The sequence below is a fragment of the Cryptomeria japonica genome, chromosome 2, assembly GCF_030272615.1.
Source record: "Cryptomeria japonica chromosome 2, Sugi_1.0, whole genome shotgun sequence".
NCBI lineage: Eukaryota > Viridiplantae > Streptophyta > Pinopsida > Cupressales > Cupressaceae > Cryptomeria > Cryptomeria japonica.
The window spans coordinates 671,533,757-671,554,675 of NC_081406.1; the positions used below are offsets into that span (position 1 = coordinate 671,533,757).

The 20,919-nt window shown below is 34.4% G+C and overlaps 1 protein-coding gene across 2 annotated transcripts in view; it reads left to right on the plus strand.

Moving 5' to 3' along the window:
- Positions 1-1,353: 1,353 nt before the first annotated feature.
- LOC131034011 (probable methyltransferase PMT7) overlaps positions 1,354-20,919 on the plus strand; it is a 153,487-nt gene continuing 133,921 nt past the window's right edge. Inside the window, exons 1-3 of one of the 2 annotated variants that reach the window (XM_057965342.2) lie at positions 1,354-1,921; positions 11,017-11,240; positions 15,916-16,330. In XM_057965342.2, coding sequence (XP_057821325.2) covers positions 11,093-11,240; positions 15,916-16,330 — 563 coding nt within the window. In that variant the 5' untranslated portion in view covers positions 1,354-1,921; positions 11,017-11,092. The remainder of the gene's footprint in view (positions 1,922-11,016; positions 11,241-15,915; positions 16,331-20,919) is intronic. The other variant, XM_057965341.2, reaches the window with a different exon arrangement.

A 20,919-nucleotide genomic window follows, 5' to 3' on the forward strand; every position in this document is an offset into this window, starting at 1 on the left:
ATGTTATTAGGGTGAGGTCTACGTAAAGGAGGTTATTATCTTAGTACTTGGATATGTGTGAGTATGATGGTGTTTTGGATATTGTGTAGATATAGCATGGAGTGACTTCTTCCATAAGGTAAGGAGTGTTGTATGGTGTTATTCTACCTCAAAGGTTATATATACCTCAAATGTTATATATATTAGAGCATCTTGGCACACGAGAATCTCATGTGTTATGTGAGATTTATCTTCTACATTGAATTATTACAATTATTATGTGTGGATCCTATCAATCTAAGATGAAGACTAAAATAATCTATGAAAACATGTGCAAGCATAATATCAAAACCATATATTTGCTCAATAATGTATATGACTTTATCTAGTTTACACAATGGGTTTGCATGCATACATTCTAAAACTACCACACACACTTTGACTAGCAAAAACATAATATTTTTTCAACAATGTAGCAGATATAATCAAAACTGATTTTCATAAAACACATATAATTAAAATGTAGTAATCTAATTAAATATTTCATTTAAAATAGTATTGATTACAAAATGACATGTACTAATCAAAATATAACATATAATCATATGTACTAATAGTTTAGTCAATCAATCTAGCAATATAAATTGATATCTTACAACACAATAACATTTAATTTTCCTTACAACATACAATCCAATATAGATGTAATAATTTATTATTAAATATATATAATTAAAACAAATAGTTTCCTAGTGTTCAACTTTGTTTATCCAAATAATACATATACTTGTAAACATCTAATCTATGCAAGTAACTATTAATCAATCATAATAAGGTTTAATAGAATTGATTTTCCTAGTGCACTAACATTCACCATGCTTCAATGTTCATGTACCGGTTTCTAATCTAGGTTTTCATATAAATTAATAATAGTTTGTATAGATTGATTGGTTTGTTCATACATAGAATAATATTCATTTATTTAAATTAGATCCATTAATTTAAATTATCTACATATTCACAATGGAATAATGATCATGTAACTCTTTTAGGCTAGACACATTCTATGATTTTTAATATTCAAATTTCCACATAAAATTTGAAGTCTCATTAAAGTAAATTGAATTGTTATTAAATAACAATTATCAAATATGATTAATAAATTTTTTGTATCCTTTTTTAGTTTCAATTATCAAATATAAAATATACAATTACATTCTTACACCAACTTCAAAAATTTCAAATTATTTAAATTTAACTAAAATAAAATTCTATTTTAAATCCATTTATCTTATCAAACACCTAACACTATTCAACAAAGAGATTCTTAGTATATATGCATGTGAGAGAGGCCTTTGAGATTTGGTACATGGGAAGGAAGATTATCCCCCATGTGTGACTTCAATAAAGTCTATACTCATTGTTTAACTAATACACCACCAAATTGTTTAGTACTCTAGGTTTTTGTGGGTACACATTCAGATCTCCATGTTAGTTCACTTTCGTAGACATGAATTTGAACTACATTAGAGTACAATCCATTTGTTGATTTCAGTTATTGCTGTTGTAATGCTGTTATTACAGCTGTTTTGTTGCTGTAGCTCTTGTAACTTAGTTTGATTTTTAGTCTAATAAAAAGAAACAGTCATCTAAATTTAGTCAATTTAGTCTCGTGGACGTTAAAATAATTTCTTCTTCTAATCAAGCTCCAAAATTCTAACACAGTCGCAAGTCGCATCGGAAGTTCCGCTAAGCCTGGGTTGCTTAAGCTCTTAAGTCTTAAAATGGCAAAGGCTGCGCAACATATTTGGTGAGATTTGTATGCAGAAGGGTGGAGCAGGGAAGTGATTGGCTTGAACTGGATTAATGTTCAAATGAAGAAAAACTTTACTATTTTAGTTCAATCCGAACTACCCCAAAATGGCGGAGATCTACTTAGTAAGTACGTTTTTTCGTTGTCTGTTAATTTTACCTGAGTTTGATGATGTTATTTTCTCTGTAATCTCTCGAGTGAGGATCTTCAGTTTTTTACCCCTTCAATCGAATTGTGTGAGCGAAAAAATATTAGATCTGCAAGCGGGAGTTTTGATTGTTTGTTGTGATGTTGTTGCTTCGGAGAACCGGCCAAGCTAAATCTACGTTGTGATCGTGTTCTTGTAGCTTAAGTTTAGTTGGTTACCAAATAAATGTAGTTTATTGCGTCACGTGGCGATGCATTTTACTTTTTGAGTACAAAAAGGGAAATGCGACTTGTAGCAAGCTTTATTTTTCAATTGCTATGATAAGTGAGCAAAACCCCAGAGAAGAAAGGTTTATAGGACAGAATATGTTTTTGCTGCGAAACTGGTTTGTTTGCAGTGTCTTAGTTTGCTAAATGTTTCTGGATCAGATTGTGTAGCATGTTTCAAGTCCGACGTTTCCCTGATGAGAGGTGCAGTAGGAAGATCTGCAACTTTTGAATTTAAATATACTATGCAGTCTGATCCAGAGAATATGTTTATTTTGTACCTGAGGTGTGGTCGAGAGAGAATGACAGTATCATAAAGTAGTATACCGTGCACAGACATATGGACATATTAGTTTTTGTCTTTCTCTGGACTCTTTGAAGTAACGAGATTAGCAAAAGCAGTAGATGCTTTGACTAACATTAGCAATCCTAGATCCGGCTTCCGGAAAGAAGCAACAATCTTTGAATTTAGCCTTTCACAATTCTTTGTCCACAGCGCTACTCCGAAAACTTGCACAACAATGTTATGCTACTAATTGGTCTTGTGGATGTAAATAAAATCTTTATTTCTTTCTATCATTGTCACCTGGAGTTACGGGGGTATGGGTGGTGCAGAGGGTGCCATTACGCAAGTAAATGAATAGGGGTATGGTTATAGTATATATAAATACAGTCACCAAAAATGTTGGTACAGAGGCTAGGAAGGCTATGAGGACCCGGAGTCTCCCGATGATTATGTTTTCTATATTTGACGAAATTCAGGCCATTAATTCACCTCGTATTGGAGTTGAAGGATTTCAGTCATAAATCTCCTCAGAATTGTGGTCTAGTTGTAAGTGTGGGTGCCTGCCCCTAAAATTATTTAAGTTTTACAATGTGTGGGTATGTGGAGTTAAGTATGCTCTTCAGTGATATAAACAAGAGGACTGTTATAACAATTTCATAGGCATGCTTACCACTTCGGATGCAAATCTTTACAGGCTTTTTAAACACCCCACAGACTATTTTAAAACACTGGATCCTAGAGATACAATTTTGTAGAAACATAGGTGTGCAGTTGCACCTAGCATATTTGGATCCCTCTGGAATCCTTCCTGATAGAAATTTGTAACTCCAATTATATCGGTTACCTTGCAATCTACAGAGCTTTTCAGGATTCTTGGCTTTGAATACCAGAAAGGCAGAAACTGTTCCTATCATGTAAAATTTCAGAGAACTCTCATAGAGTGGTTGGAAACTACAAAAAACATGTTCGCCCCATTCAGAAACATTTATGCAGCTTCCAGCCAATTTCCTGAATTCTCTGGAAATCTACGGCACCAGAACCCAGCTTTTCAAAATATTCTCTGTTTAAAAATATCATTTAAATGTTCTGATAGAGTTTTAGGGATTTTCCAAAAGTTTCCGGTTTTCCAACCAATATAAAGGAATTACTAGAAGTTTCTTGCTTTAGATCTCAGCTTTTCAGATTATTCCTTAAATTTGCAGTAACGTGTCAGGAGTTTCTTGAGGCCTCCCTTGCTGCTTTCAAGAGCTTCTTGAAGCTTCCTCCATTTCAGCCATTTTCCTTGATTTTCTTGAAGTGTCCTGCTTTGGAAATTTGGAACCAAGCTTTTCAGTATAGTTCTTGAGTTTCTAACACAGTTCCAGAAGCTTCAAAAAGTTTGTGAGATTGCTTCCAAATTTTTTTACAGAACTTTTTCCATTTCCATTACTGTTTCCCACCAATTTCCTGATTCCAGCCATTTTTGCAAGATGTCTACTGCAGTCCACCCACTTTTGACAGGAGCATTGTTCTAGAGAATCTGTTTCTGATTATTTTTGGACACAGTTGGCTCATTAGACTGTTTACCACATCCTGCTTGGTCATCTGACATTAATTACAGGCCAATAGTTAACCCAGAGACACAGGGGTACCATACGGGGATAGGATGGAATGCCAATCAAATTAGGGTATGTGGGTAAATGAATAAAGAGAGAGCTAGAATATATACATTTAGTCACCAGAAATTGTGGGTATGAATTGGGGACACGATCCACATACCTATAATGGACTTTCTTGGTAACTATGTTTAGTCCGTTTACAGCAGTCCAATTTGAGAAATATCCATGATCTAATCATTAGGATATCTTCTTCTTCAACTTGCCTTTTATTAGGATGCCAATCAAATTAGGGTGTGTGGGTAAATGAATAAAAAGAGAGCTATAATATAATATATATACATGTAGCCACCAGAAATTGTGGGTATGGGGATGGGGATACAGTCCACATACATATAATGGGCTTTCTCGGCAACTATGATTAGTCCATTTATAGCTGTCCAATTTGAGAAGTATCCATGACCTAATCGTTAGGATATCTTCTTCTTCAACTTGCCTTTTATTTGCAAGAATTGAAGCTCTTCTTATCTCTTAGATACCAATAGCTTGAACTCAGTGTTTTCGTCTATAAGTGACAAAATTGTGTAAATTGCTATCTTTTGGATGGGCAAAACTACTAGATGATGTTTTCACTTGAGCAAATCTAAGTTGTCAATCTTGGTATGGGTACGGGGTTCTAGTACACCGGCGGTATGGCAATTTTTTTTCTTGGGTATGGTACATTTGGGTGCGGCTGTTATATATATATATATATATATATATATAGTGTGATGCTTAATCATTGATCATTTGTAGTGATGAAGATAAAGTCGATTGATAATTCACAATTTCGATATCATGTCATATATCATATATGTCTAGGACAATTCAAATGAAAATCATTACAATTACAAAATTTGAAATAAATTCAATAAAAATTTGCATATTAGTCTTCAATATTCATCAAAAGTATCTAGATCAAGGCCATCGTTTGGTTCAACATCATTTGAACCACAAGCAAATAGAGTGCCACACCCACTAAGAACATCATGTGTAAGAGCCTTGTCATCGTCTGTATCGACTCTAGCAAGCTCTACGATAGATACATCCAAGTTGGTATCCTTGGGGGTTATATCCCGATTCTTTGTTGCCTCTTCCTTGTAATAATCTTGCTTATGTGATAGAAGACACAAGTTGGAATGGGTACAAACTAATTCTTTTACTTTTTCTTGTAGCCAACTGGTTATGCTTCATTGAGTGGAGAAAGGAGTATGATTTCTAGTTCCTTTTAGCTGAAGAATTTGCAACCTGTTCAAATTGGAGAGAAAACCAACACAACATAAAAATAAAAAATGCAAAACTATTGAAGAATGGTAAGTACTAAAGTCTACAAATTTAAAAAAATAAAAAATAAAATTTTTATTAAAAAATGCTTACTAATGATAGAATTTTGATTTCAAGAGGCTGGAGGAACAAATTATCTTGCTCATGGAGGTACCACCATGTATGAGCATCTTCCTTGTATTGGTCTTGAAGAGCACAAATACTATGATCTTTTCCTAAGATGAAATTGCCAAACTCTTTCATAACATTTTACACCACTTTTGGATCTGAGAAGATTCTTTTGATGCTAACTTGTATCCATTAGCAACTATCTCTGTATGGTGTAGTTCTCCCTTGCAAATAAAGTATCCATGTGCTATAGTATTTGGGGAATAGTGCACATGCAAGTAGATGCAATGGTGTGTTCATCTTGTTCTATCAGTGATGAATGATTTTGTTCACACTTCAAAAAAATGTTTCTTCGAGGTTATTCTCTTTTTGTGTGATTAGGACCTTTATTTTTTTGTATCATGGAGTCAAAAGCCATCATAATTTCACCCAAACATGGCCGATCTGTATCATTAAACCTAATTGTCCTCATGATAGACTCAGTGAAACTCAAGACACAGTCCACATGAGCCCACCAATTATCATCTAGGATCAATGACTTTGTTGGTGGCTAATGACCATGGGCAATGCCTCTTGCACCTTCACAAGTCGTCTCAAAACGATCATGTGTGATGTGAATTAGGTCTTAACAACCTAATTTTGTGTTAAAAATAAGTTAATAACACATTAAAATATATGTAAACATGGCAAAAATTAAATTTAAAAAATAAATTAAATTTACTTTCAACAATTTTGAATTTGAGAAAGTCCTGAAATGTCTTGTGAAATATGATGTTTTGTCACAAACATTTGGATCTCCTCACCCTTAGTTTATATATCTTTCACCCACTCTATTTGTGTGCCAATTGCTTGCATCACCAAGTCAAGGGAGTGTACGGTACATTGTGTGCGAAAAATGTGTGCATACCTTTCCTCAACCAAAGCACTTGCTGCCCTGCAATTTTTCGCATTGTCCCTAATGACTTGGGCAACATTTTCAAGACCCACCATCTTTATGGACTCAATGAGGATTTTAGAAATGAATTTTACTGTTTACATCCTTGATTTGCCTCTCACAATCAACCACCTTCAAAAACATTACCCCCTTGGGGGACACTGCAATAATATTTATTAAAGGTCAGTTTTTGCAATCTTTCCATTTATCAGAAATAATAGACACTTTTGTTTCAATCCAAGAATCCCTAATTGGTTTCAGTGATGTCTCTACAATTTTTTTCTTTTGCTAATTAGGTGGTGTGCACCTTTTCATAAATAGGACCTGTGAGTGCATTATTGATTGTTGTCACAATTAACCAATGAGCCTTTTTTTGCGGGAAGGAGAGGGATCTTCTTCTTGGATAGAGAGCGTTGCCAAGAAAGGATGTTGGGACCTGCCATTACTAGATTTGTTGGTGCCTTTGTTGATGTTTTCTTTGCTAAAGGATGAGATTTTAGTTTTTCTCTCTCACTTGTAGTATTAGCTTCTTGTTATTTAATGAATGCTATAATTATTTCTTTTGGCAATCCCTTCTTATTTCACTCTTCATGTATTCTATTTCCACGTCCACTTAGAGAACATAAGTGAGCTTTCACTCGACTATAGGAGCTCTTAAATTGGACTTTGCACTCTTCACAATTCCAAATAAAAGTTCCACCTCTTGGAAGTTGATAAAGCATTGTAACATATTTTCATAGAGGAGATGCATGATCATAGCTAAAGTGTTTGTTGGTCTCAATGCTCACTGAACTTGAACTAGTGACTATTCCAAATAGACTACAATTTGTTGTTATAAGAAATTATAAAATTTAGAATTTAAAATAAAAATAAAAATGCAACCCTACAGTATGTGTAAACTAATAAAAGTTCAAAACAAACACCAAAAAACATTATAAAACATCTTGAAACTTGTTTCTTTTTTCCAAAAATAATTGCTTGAAAAAATCCACTAAAAACTTGAAAACAATTGTAAATAAACTAAAAGAATCAATAAAAATACTTACCTTAGATGACTAGATCTACTTTGTGCAAGCTATATTCACTTCTTTGGCACTTTGTGATCATTCTTCTTAATTTTTTTTTATCTACCTTTCAAAATGCAAAAATGGCTTAGCATGAATGTGTTTTTGTGAAATGATATTGTATTTGTAAAGTGAAGGGCGATCTTTAGGTGTTAAGCAAATTTTAAGGGTTTTTTTTTTAATTAAAAAATCTTTTTTTAAAGGAAAATCACAGCCTTTCTTGTCCACATGCTTGCAAGAGCCCCTGGGAGCAACCAGGGAACATCTTGACCACCTTGGGTTCCTTGGGGGTACATCATAGGTTGCCATTCCCACTCTCGGCTTAGTAGGGTATGGGTCTAGGATTCGATACCAAAGAACCCGACAACATAGAAGTTCATTAATAAGTAAATCATATATTGTCTTTCAATATAGTCATTACTTTTGACTTGTGGTCAAATACATTTTTATTTTTAAGTAACTAGGATATGGATATGGATAAACATCTTTTTGGAGACCTTAGGATAAGTTATGCCCTTACAACAATATTAAAAAATATGTTTAGAAATTCTGAAAAAAATGCGAACATATATTTTCTTCTGAAATTGAAAGAATGCAATATACAAAATCTGAAAGTAGAAAGTTAGAGGTTTTGTAGGAGTTCAATACAAAATACTACAATATACGCTATATGCTAGCATATATATATCTAAAATACGTCTATGTAAAAGATGCCAAGAGATATCAGTTTTGAGGTGCCTATATTGGATTTGTGACATAGATGGAGAGATGCCTCAAGTTTGATATCTCTTAGCATCTCCTAGGCTGACGTGTTAAGATATTTCTACCAGTATATCACACTATCACCATCCACATCTCTTAGCATCTCTTAGGCTGATTTATTAGAGATATCTATACTAGTATACCACACTATCAGCACCCACAATTGGGTGTATCAAGGTTTGACATGTAAACGATCGTCAAATTTATGTTATGGAGATTTTGTTACCCACTCACTCCATTACAATCTCCTCTTGCTGTCATTGTAGTAATAATTATATTTCATTACTAGGGAAACCACCATTGGTAAAAGGAGATTTCAGGCTGAAAATGGCAAATCAAGAAAATATAGATTCTTTGGGAATGCTTTTGGATCAAGAGGTTACTGCAGTGGAAAAATAATAAGTGCACTATTTGTGCTTATAAAGATGCAAGATTAGGATGCCTATGGTTAGAGCAGGTTAAAGTTATCCATAATTGGGAACATCCAGGCCTTTGCAGTAAAAACTGGCGAAAGCTTGACTAACTAGGGAGGGATTCATTACATTATCAGATAATCTGAGAGGAAAATTTGGTTGTAATGGACATCTTTTTGGTGAATTGTGAAAGCTATATATGATGTTTTATGACATTTGTGGTGATCTTTTGATGGGCTTATATGCTGTTTTGTACATGGAATTTTGTAAGTTTTTGCTCCAAAATCTTCTCAACACTGTTTTTCGTCATGTTGTCACATTTTCTATTTTTTATATAGTGGAATTCTAATGTGCGTCCAAGTTCACCTGCATTACTCTGCAATATCTTACAAAGAGCAGAGGTTACACTTCTCCAGAGAGGGAAAGGCTCAATATTTAGTCTCGAGGCAGGCTGATTTATTTCTAATTAAGTTTTACTATGGGGATTGGTGTTTTCTCCAATTTTTATTGATTTGAAATAAGTCATTGCTTTCAGTGTGTGGTATTTAAGATAAATTAGATCTCTGTTGTTTTTTTAGATTAAGTAGGGGTTCTATTGGGGTCCACTGGAGCTAAAGGCAGATAAATGGAGCTACATAAACATGTTGATATCACACTACACATTCATAAAAAAGAGCAAGAAACCTGCCAGAAATTACAAGCTTCACAAATTGAAAATACAAAACTACATCATACCACTACTACCAACAACATACCCTGACACATTAACAAGGCCAAATACAAAGCATAAAATAAACAGATCACCACATTGCTATAGTTCTAATTACTGACTAAGCCTTAAAACATTATACCAACACAGTAGTATAAACCACACCAAAATCGGTATCAAATCCACAGCCGACATAGACACTACAATTCTGTCATTCCTCAGTGCTCTGTCCTTGCATTGCGAGGCAAAGATGTCCACTGCTCATTAGCCCTTGAAGGAACCTCAGTGCTTATGACATTCACCAATTCAATTGGCAGAATCTGAGGCCCTACCACATTCTCATGCCCTACAAACTCTATGCCTTTGCAAACCTATGCTGTCTGCAGAACCCCATGGTTTTTACCATTCTCTAACAACGACAGCATGAAACCATTGATAATGTCTAGTGTTACTTTGTGACAGGACACTACTATATGTTTCAGCACTGAATTGATATCTTACAACAGGCATCCAATGCTCAAATACACTCCATTACAGCCAAGATCCTTGAATTTAAGAGACAAATATCAGTGCCCTCCAAGCCCACAAACAACATTTTGTTATGCTCCTGACCAACAAACTCAAGTGCAACATCCTCATTAGATTCATCCATCTCATCTCCAAATAAGAGGAACATTTCTCTTGACCTCCACATCACACTGATCACCTTTAAGCTTGAGGAAAAAGTCATTTTTAAAGGATTCCCTAATCCTTATTGCTCTTGTGGTGTGCAACCCATTTGCCCTCAAAACGTCTTTGACAACCTTTAGTAGATCCTTGAACCTACAATTATATATCCTCTTCAACTTGTAACCCAGGACATGCCTTACACAGTTTTGGTCCCTTCCAACATGGGGACTTGTTATAGCTTGTAACTGAATCTCAAGGAAAATGACACTACAGCCAACATAGAGAACAAATAGCCAAGCCCAAGCAACATAATGACCTTCCACCTCCTCCATTCTAAAGGATGCTGCTTGTTGTATCACATGCTACTTAATGATGACAAGCGAGGACTACAATTTTTATTAACCCCTTTAATCACTATTTTTGAGTTTCCTACTGACTATAGCCATTTGCTATTTTGCCTTTAAATCTGACAAGAGTGCTTCGCATTCTGTCTCCTTGTTTGACTAAACACATAATTGCTTTGCCCCTGCCATTTAAAACACTACATTCTTATCCCTAAGAATATATCCTGCACCTGTGGATCCTGGGTTCCCTTTGGCAGCTCCATCAAAAATTAATTTTATATCAAGGGATCGGTTGCCAAACATTATTTTGTAAATTAAGGGCCTCCAAATTAAGATTTCCTAGATCCTTGAATACTGCTATTATTGGGAGATAAATTAATTTCTGTTATCAATTAATGAACAAACAGAAAGAAAACAAGGTTAAAGAGTTTTAGTAATGACCTTGAAAAAGTTGGACAGTGATAATCTACTACATATTTGAAGGTATATTAGATATTAGCTTGAACATAAAATGCTTGACGAGTGTTAAATGATGATTTAGTATGATGTCATGCATTCTAATTATCTTTTCTTTTATTTTGCATTCTATTTGGGTGGATGCAGGAGACTGTATTTGTCGTTGATGGGCTTCTATTTGGCCAGTTAAGCTGATATATCTTGTGAGCAGTTCTATCTAAAAATGGCTTATTCTCTTTCAGCCATATTAAATATACAATCAGGGCAGTTAGTTTTACTAGCTTTTACATTGGCGATTGCCAGTTTCTATGCTGGCACATTATTTGGAACAAAGCAGGTTATTTTTATGCAAGATACCTCGATCTCAACTGGTATGATATTTTAAAAACTTATTGAATTTAATGATCAACAACAGCTCATTTTCTCTTAATCGGCTTCTTTGTAAAGTTTATGCTCTTTATCTACGAAATCAAAGTTCATTGTTATCATTCAAGCTGTTAGAAGTTCTGTCTCTTTCTTGGCATTCCCTCAGCATTTTCTTGAGCATGATTAAAGCTGTGATAGATGTGAATAATGACAGACTGGAGTTTCTTTAGCTGCTTGTGCCCCTTGCTTTTGTCTTTCTGGAGATTTTTAATAGCTCATTTCATTTATGGTGACTATTATATTATTATGTATAAGCGGTTCATATGCAGCATAGCCATAACTGATATGATGGACGAGTCTTCACAAGTCAAGATTCCTCCATTAGTCAAATGAATGAAAATGTTGCCCTTATGATAAGAAGTTATTTTCACAATACTAAAAGGAGATCATATATAGTTTTATTTTATGGTGCATATCTTCTACTTAAGGTGGGAAAAAAATAATAATTATGTTAAAAGAATTAAAGTACATAAAGAGTTATGTGACTTGATAAATGGAGTCATTAAATATCTGCCAATACTTGGAAATGATTTACATAATTGAAAATTTGAATTTTGTATATCCAAAAGAGCATTAACACTGTTCAGAACAGAAAGCAATTGCCAGGGATTTTAATGTGAAGACAAACAAGACTGATTGACTAAATTGGAGGATGCCTCAAGGTTCTAAGTCTAAATATTAATCTGCTGCTACATTGATTTCCTTCAGAATTTTGAGTTTAAGCCACATGGACTTCAATCTCACTGTTGATGCAGCTGTCATGATAATCCTGAATAAATGCATGAGACATTTCTTCTAATTATTGGGCAGGGAGTATATACATTTGCACGAACCAGATGTTTATCCTGACAAGGGGGTGGATAAGCAAGTTTGTACTGAATGGTTGAAAATATTTCACTGCTGGTCTGCAGCTCTCTCAAAATTATATCCTGACAAGGAGATAAGTATCCTGTTATGAGTGTTGATTCATTGCTGGTCCACAGCTTACACAAAATTGGTCTCAGTAATTACTACATGAGATTAACCTTAAATTACTGTTCTTTCTTTCAGTTATCTTAGGAGTTGGATGTCTTGTATGACAATCTTAAGCTCTGCCATGTTATTAGTAATGTGATCCAAGTCGATTACACAAAAAATAATAAAAAATGAAGATTTTGCCTACATTATCTCTAGTCAATATCCATCTACCATATTGCCATGATGCCTGCAAAGAGCCATCTGATTTCATTTTAGAGGATTCTTATTGCGGTGGCTGCCAATAGCTAGGGTTTCTATATAATAGAACATTACTGCTTCCTACGATGTTATTGGTGTAGTAGATCCTGTTGTTCTTTCACCTGGTTAAAAAGCTGTAAGATTTTATTCCATTTTATCTATTTGTTTTTAGCTTGTAAGCTGAAATACATACAAAATGGGGTTCAAAAACATTTTTGAGCAACTCATCAAAAATTCAAATTCAAATTGTTTTTTGGCTACAGTGGTATGCATGTTTTAATAATTCTTTATTGCAGTTATTACTTGGAAAAGAAAACTTTAAACAGTCTCAAACATTGTAGCTGCTAGCATTACTGGGAAAAAAACATTCCAGTTATGGACTGGAATATTTTCTGTGCTGGTTTCAACAGGTTGCATGGAACAGTGGTCATATCCAGGGATTACCCAAATAAACTACACTTTTTTCAAATGGAAGCAGTGTAATTCGAAGCGGCATTTTAAACATATGCTAAAAAAAATTGTAATTTATAAAAAAGAATGTGGAAGTTTTCTCAATTATGAAAGGCGGCAAATTTTTTATTGGGATACACATTGGAACTTTATGCTATTGAAAACTGGAATTTGTCAAGTCGTTTGACCAGTTTACCAACATTTTTACATTTATAATTTTCATTTTTAGTGCATGATATATGTTTATTTCATGTCCACACGCTATTTGACATGAAATAATAAAATCATCTTGTTTGCTAGTTTTATGAATATTAGACAATTTTATTTTGCTATGTTTGGCCATGTTTTTCCTATTTTAAGCCTGTGTAATTGAAAAATGTTGACTTTCTCCACACCATGATGTTGCTGCATAAATAGGAAGCTACTATCATCACAAATCAGGATACGTTCCACAAAGAAGTGTATTGTGATTGATGTCAAGGAGGACATCATGGTTATCCTAGGTAGGGGGCAAAGTGGTTCATGCCTCAGCAGCAAAAATCTTCTGGGAAAAAAAAGGAAAACAATTGGATTTTCAGAAAATGTAGAAAAATACAAAGGAAGAGAGGAAAAACTACTATTTTTTAATTCTAAAGGCATTTTAATAGCTTAGAGATATAGAGAGAAAATAAAAATAAGAGTTTAGTCCATGAATTGTGGAATACAGTTTTTTTTCAGTGATGTTCATTTTGCTGATTATATTGCTTTAAAGAATGCACATTGCATGGTGCATAACTGATAACATAAGTTTCTAGGATGTGGATGGCAAGGAGATTGCTGTAGTTCCAGCTGTGCACTTGTAAGGGTTTTGTGTACTGAATCATAGTAACTATACAGGCCATCAACAGTGAGAAGTTGTCTCCAAGCTGCTGTCCACTAGCGGCACCCTTTATTTTGTCTCCTAGCAGATTTATCTCTCATCCTTAGGATAGGGAAGGGGATTTGGGGTGCCAAAGGGTTCGATTGCAGCCTGCTAGCAAGTTATGGCACCAATCCAGTGCCCTTATGAAGCAATCAACCTGTACTTTGGATCTGTTGTGTGTTATTACTTATTCAGTGAGTTGATATTTTTGATGTAATTCTGAAAATTATATTTTCAACATAGCCCATCAATAATTGTACCCTTTGTAGTTGCTGTGGATGAATAAAACAGAATTGGGATTCCTATATATTGTTGTTTGTCATACTGGTTACCTCTGTACAAGTTACCATAATCTACTGTGGCTCTCTATATTTTACTTTATTTCAGTTTGTAAGTATTACAAAAATTCGAAAAATCATACATTTTATGAATTCGGCTTGGGGACATTACAGGATCAGATCCAAAGTGCTGTAAAGATTCAAGTATGAATGTCTATTTTCTGCAATCAAATAGCCTTGCACATCTGCAAGTTAGCGAGATTTGATAGCTATGATAGGCAGGATGTAATAAGTAAACTAAACTCTTGAGTCTTGGCTACACATTTTCTCGTTTCTTTAGTCAGTGAAGAGAATATGTATATCATTATTATCATTGATGAATAAGTCTGATGGTCTAACACTATCATTATCTGAAGCTCTGGACGTTTTTCTTGGAATCTTCCATTACAGTATATTTTAGTGCTTATTACTTGTGTAAGTTGAACTGCTTATAGCTAATGTTGCCAAGAGACTAGTACTGGCGGTATGTCTTTTTTTGAAAAATAGGAGACGGGTACTTAGAGATGCCATTATTTGTTAATATAATAATTAATTTAATAAATTTACAAATTTTATACATAATAAATCTGCAAGGAATATACTGGACCTGCACTTTATCAGAACAGCTTTTGTAATTCTGATTATAGGTATCAATGCAAGTTTCACTATAGTTTATACTTGTGTTTCTTAGTATGCAGGAGGGAGTTGAATTTAGTGAAGAAACTCAGAGATACTATGATACTTGCAGCAGTATAGGAATGGGAAATACTCACAAATCTCTTCTTGAGAATTGTTAATTTTTCAGTCCATTACAGTTGCATGTCTCCAGTACCCGATATGGATCTTCCCTGCTACCCTGCTATTATCTCTATGTTATTGAAAATTTGAAATGCCTTTAAATATAAAACAGCAGGTTTTTCTCCTTTTTTCTGCACTTCTTTTAATATTTTTTAAATGCTATTTCTTCCCCATTTTTCCTGATCTAAACCCAAATTTTTGAAAAAATCTTATACTTTTGGTTGGCCAATTTTTTTTGCTATGGATAAAGTGTCAGCTTGTGAAATTATACTTTGCTTCTGATCACCACATAAGTCACATGCACCAATCTTCTTGGGAAAGAATCCACTCCAGAGGATTGGTGGTTGGTACCTTTTCCCTCAAGGATAAATAGGTCATTTTATGTGTATATATTTCTATCTCTGTTTAATGTTTTCAATGTGTGCATAGTTTATTTTTCATTCGTATTTCTGTACATATGGTTTTTTTATTTGTAGTTTTACATCAGATTTCTATTAGTTGTGGTGTGTCTCGATTACCCTGGGTTAGTTTAGTTTCACTTCAGCAAGTCTATATTTTCCAGCAGGTGCAAATTTGAGTAATTATCTTCCATGGATTACTAATTCCTCTTTTCTTACTCTCCAAATTAGTTTGTATCCGTTGTAGCTATGCTTAATATAAGCACTTGTGGGTCTGGTTGCATATACTGGGTCTTTTGCTTGTTAAAATGCCATCTTAGTCTGTCAAACCAGCCTGATGAATAACAAGAATTACTTATTGGCTATAAATTAAAAAATTTCTCATGATAAGAGTAAATTGGTCGTCAATATGTTCCTAAATCCTAATTTAAGTGGAAGAAACTCATGCAATAAACTTACGAATATAAAAATGAGTTTATTTATGCTGTCTGAAATATTATCTAAAGGGATAATTGAATCCTTTTGCATTTGATTGGTGCAGGTAAGAAGTGGTTGACTAACAAAGTGGATCTTACTTTTAGGGCTGACATACCACAGATACCTGAAAGGGGGATGAATGTTTGCCCCTCTAATTACACTGAGTACATTCCTTGTCATGATTTAAACTATGTCAGAAACTCATTGAAAAATCTTGATTATTCCCGAAAACAGCATCTTGAAAGGCATTGCCCCCTACCTAAGGATCGACCATTTTGCCTGATACCTCCTCCTAAAGAGTACAAGATCCCACTGCCATGGCCAATTAGTAGAGACTATGTGTGGCGAAGCAATGTAAATCACTCAAAACTCGCAAAAGTCAAAGGTGGGCAAAACTGGGTGCATGAGCAAGGTAAATTCTGGTGGTTCCCTGGTGGTGGCACTCATTTCAAGCACGGGGCTTCAGATTACATACACAGGTGTTTGCTTCAAATCCATATTGCAGTTTCTATTCACTATATTGGTTTTCTTATGGAGTGGACTACAATGAAAAGAATTTGATCTTCCTGATATTTATCTGAAGTCTCTAAGAGGTACAAGTCATGTGATGTTGCTCATAACTATATAATGCTTGTCACTTTCGTTAACCTTATGCGTCACACCTAGTACAACTTGCAAGTGATTTATTGTTTATAATGTCAGTTATAATGAATTAGTTAATTTGTTCAATGATATCATCAATTTTTCATTGAAGTCTAACAAATTGCGCAATTGCTAATAATTCATTTCAAGAAATGGATGGGTTTTTGCTGGTCTTCTGTCTTGAAGTATATTCATATTAATAATTAAATAAACTTCTAATATGGTTTTATCTTGTTTGGCTCAATGAAAATGCAATGATACAATTTCGTAGATATCTAGTAGCTATGCATTATTTCCATACTTATCACAGATTTTGAGAATTATGCAGTTCATATTGCTATATGTATTTAGAAAATTGAATGTTTTATTAGTTCAGATAATTTTGCTGATGAATTTCTTAACAATTCCTGAGCCAGAGCAAATTGCAAATCCCTTCCAAATAGATTTTGCTAGGCATTCCCTTCAACAGAAATCACACCATTTGAACAATGTTGACAAGTTCTTGACAGATTTGAAAACAGGTGACAGAAATGTTCCCATTGAGATCTCCATTTAATTTGGACTCACTATCATGGAAACTATCCTAGCAGCTTTTTTTTTTATGGTATTCCTACGGTATTTTCCATCTATGGAAGTATACAGGAAACTGGAAATGATTCTTTGAAGTATCCATGGAGGTTAATGGAAGCAAGGAAGGAAAATGGCTTTCCTCTTGTGGATTGACACATAAGTACTTTCACAAGAAAGAAAAGGGACCCTGTTTTGATAGACCTTTGGTTGTAGGGAGAAATTTGTTGTACTAAGGCTAATAAGTGGAGATCAAATAGTACATCAACATCAATGAGTACATCATTTTTTCCAACCACTGGGATATGTTTAATATGTTGTAAAGTATCAATCTTTGCCAGCTTTGGGATACACTTCTCTTTGTGCGGCTCATTTTGACAAAAGGCATCTATTTGGGAAACTTCTGGACGAGTGTGGCAGATGTGTGGAATACAATCTGGTTAGAGGGGATCAGATGTAATGTCCCCACTTTGAAATGTAATTTAATAATAAATAATAATAATAAAATTAAAATACAAAAGAAGAAAAAATAAAAATTAAATTAAAAAATAAAAAATATAATTGAATATAATTAAAATTTGATTAAAATTAATGAATGGTCAAAAGGCATGAAATGATAAGTTGTGACTCCCCCAAATATGTGGTATAAAAGGGAGAAGAAAACTCATTTGAAGGGGAGATAGTTTAGGAATCAGAACTGCAGATCTGATTTAAATAAGAAGTGCAGATCTGATTTAAATAAGAAATGCAGATCTGATTGTGAAAGGTTATGTCCCTTTCAAAGGGCAGAAATAATGAAGAGTTGCACTCTTTCAAGGGGTGCTAATGGTGAAAGGGTGTGTCTCTTGCCAAAGGGCATACATGATGAAGAGGTGTGACCTCTCCCTCACATTGAGAGATATAAAGGAAAGTAATCAGAAGCATCCAGTAATATCACCATCGATCAGATCAGATCAGAACTGTTATTAAGTTACAGGCACTAACATCCTTGTTCTTGGTGGTATGCATGAGAATATGCTTAATATTTGAAGTCTGATAATGCTCTTATGCAGAATTTAATAGTAATATTAATTTAGACTGCAATATTTAGACAGTCATACTTAATTTCATATGCATTCATAATACATGAAAGATTATTATATTATTGGCCTAGTTTTAATTCATCTACTAAGTCCTTTGAGGGGGTAGGTTGGTCTGTGTAGGGAAAGGCGAGTAAACCCATCACAAGTGATGGTGAGCTCAAGATGGGCAGGGATGTAGTCCTGGGCCTTGAGGGAGCCTCTTTGTAGTTGGTGTCAGCGCCCTATGACAGTAAATCCCCATCCCTCATTAGGATTAGGAAAGAAGCAAAGATAGGACTTAATATAATGAATGATGAATTTGTTATGAATACTAATTCGTGTAACAGTTTAAGAAATATGACTTGAAGCATAATAATGTATAGTAACGTGTGTTAATTTATTCGGAAATGGGCAGCCTCCTAGTAGGGGACATTACATCAGACTGCTTTGGAAGCATTCAACTGAGGGTGTAAGGCAGCCTTTCTTTGATGATGCTTCCAACTTTCATGAGAGAGATTTGACAGCTTTGAAAGTTCATTAGTCCTCAAATCTTAGCTAGAATGGAGATAAGTAGGACTGGAGTAAATTCAAGTGAATTGATTATGTGGACTAGTTGGCCCTATCACCTTTGAGAGAGTAAGCCTCTATGGTTGCTGCCTGGCAAAATTTATGATGTTTTTTTCCTCTAGCAGCAACAAAGGTCACCGAAATCTCCCTTAACCAAATCTTACTATAGTTTTTTAAAATTTGGTTTTCTGTTATCATTCCCAACCTCAAAATCTTCTACTAACCCTTGAGACCAACAGCAAATTTTCCAGCGAACCCCAATCTTTGTTGCTGTCCCTCAGCAATGATCTGATCTGTGGATTCATACTATGATTATACCTTAAAACTAAAATCACTTTGTGATAAACTAAATAGGCAGGCCAGTGATTAAAAAGTATTAGTAAGAATCTATTTTACAGAACAGACTGGTTCTTACGAGTCATCTTTGAAATCTGCAACAACTGAAGAAACACATGTATTGACCAGGGAAAATCTCTGAAGTTTCTGTATCCACATGCCTAGGGGACAATAGTTGAACCCAGCTTTTCAGCCACAAAAGAGAATGTTTGATATTTGAAAATGGGCAGCCCTCTTAGAGTGTATTTTCTGTTTGAAGTAGAGAATTGATTGTAATTTCTAAACGAGCAACCTTCAATCTGTAAGTCCATGAAAACCTACCCATGTCTAAAAACATTGAAAGAATGGGCCAATTGGTGCACTCATTATGCATAAAGATTATTTCATGGCAATGTTTGCTAATGATACTGCAAACGGGGCCATCTTCTGAGGGGGGTTATGGTTTATGAACAAAGAAAAGAACACTTCAGATGCATTTATTTGACAATAATACTGCAAAGGAGGCCACCCTCTAAGGAGGGCCATGGTTTATAAACAAAACTTTCATAACCCATGTGATCTACTAGCTTTCAAAGCAATGGATCATTTTTGAAAAACATTCCTAGTACGGATTTATCCCAATAACTTTTAACTGAAGTTTGGGGTGAACCATTTGCAAGATAGTGTATTTGGGAGACTCATCTCCTTCCCTTTGGGAGACATATGTAGTACAATAAATAGGTGTAGAAAAAGAAAAGAAAGAAATTATGTTAATGTCTACAGATGACCAAAAGTAGGTCAATGGAATCCGAGTATATATTTTTACAATAGAAAGTTCTAGGAAGAGAAACCTAGAAAGGCTCCACAAAGGGGAAGAACAAAAGCAAAGAAATACAAAACAACAAGGAACCACAGACAAAAGTGGTCAAGAAACTAGTACTTATAGCCAAGAAGGGAGAACAAGAGCTTGAAAGAGAAAATGTTGAAAACACCTAGAGATCATCAAGTATCATTGTCTAGACTAGAAATGGTGAATCACTAGTGCCATCATCAATCATTCTTAAGTAAACAGAAAGTTTTGGTCGCTATCAGCTAGATGGATTTTTAAAAGCTATATTGTAATTTGTAAACATGATTGTGATGTCCCCATCCAATGCATAAAGACCAAACAAACAAACAGTATGCTGTAAGAAAGCCCCTTGTATTATCTTTATAATGAAGTAAAAACATTTACATGATGAGAATCAATGATCTACAAGCACTCCTGAATGACGTAATAAATGATGCAATTGGAATATATAAGTTATCAAATATCAGTAGCAAGAATCAAAATCTGTATAAAGACTAAATATCAGTGGCAAGAATCAAAATCTGCATAAAGACTTGGATAACAAATGAAAGGGAGTAACAAAGTAATTAAGATTTATGGACAACGATGCATGAAGTAGTTGTCTTAAAAGGAAGCAACTATATAAGGCAAAGACATATAGAATGTTTAATCAAAGACATATTGCCGGCCATGTAAACAATGACCTGGCAGAATCCAAAAGTAAACAAGGCCACATGTAGATGGTAAGCAATTATGATGAATTATAAGTAGCCCAGGCCTCCTACCACCATCATGCGACACTCAAGTGTTTCTAGATGAAGCGATTAAGAAAGAATCAAAATTACCTTTGCAAAGGATGAAATCAAAAGTAAATATCGATAAAGACGGTTGAACTAATCACCGTTAAGTATGGTGCGATAAGATACAACTCTGTAGCTGCAAACAATGATTAGAGCGACATCGATTAAGGGATATCCATCAAAGGAATATTGATTAAGGCATAAGGAGGCTCGATTAGAGTAAAGAGATTAATTAACAAAGATTAGTCTATAATATAAAGATATGTAATTATGAACCATTATTAATA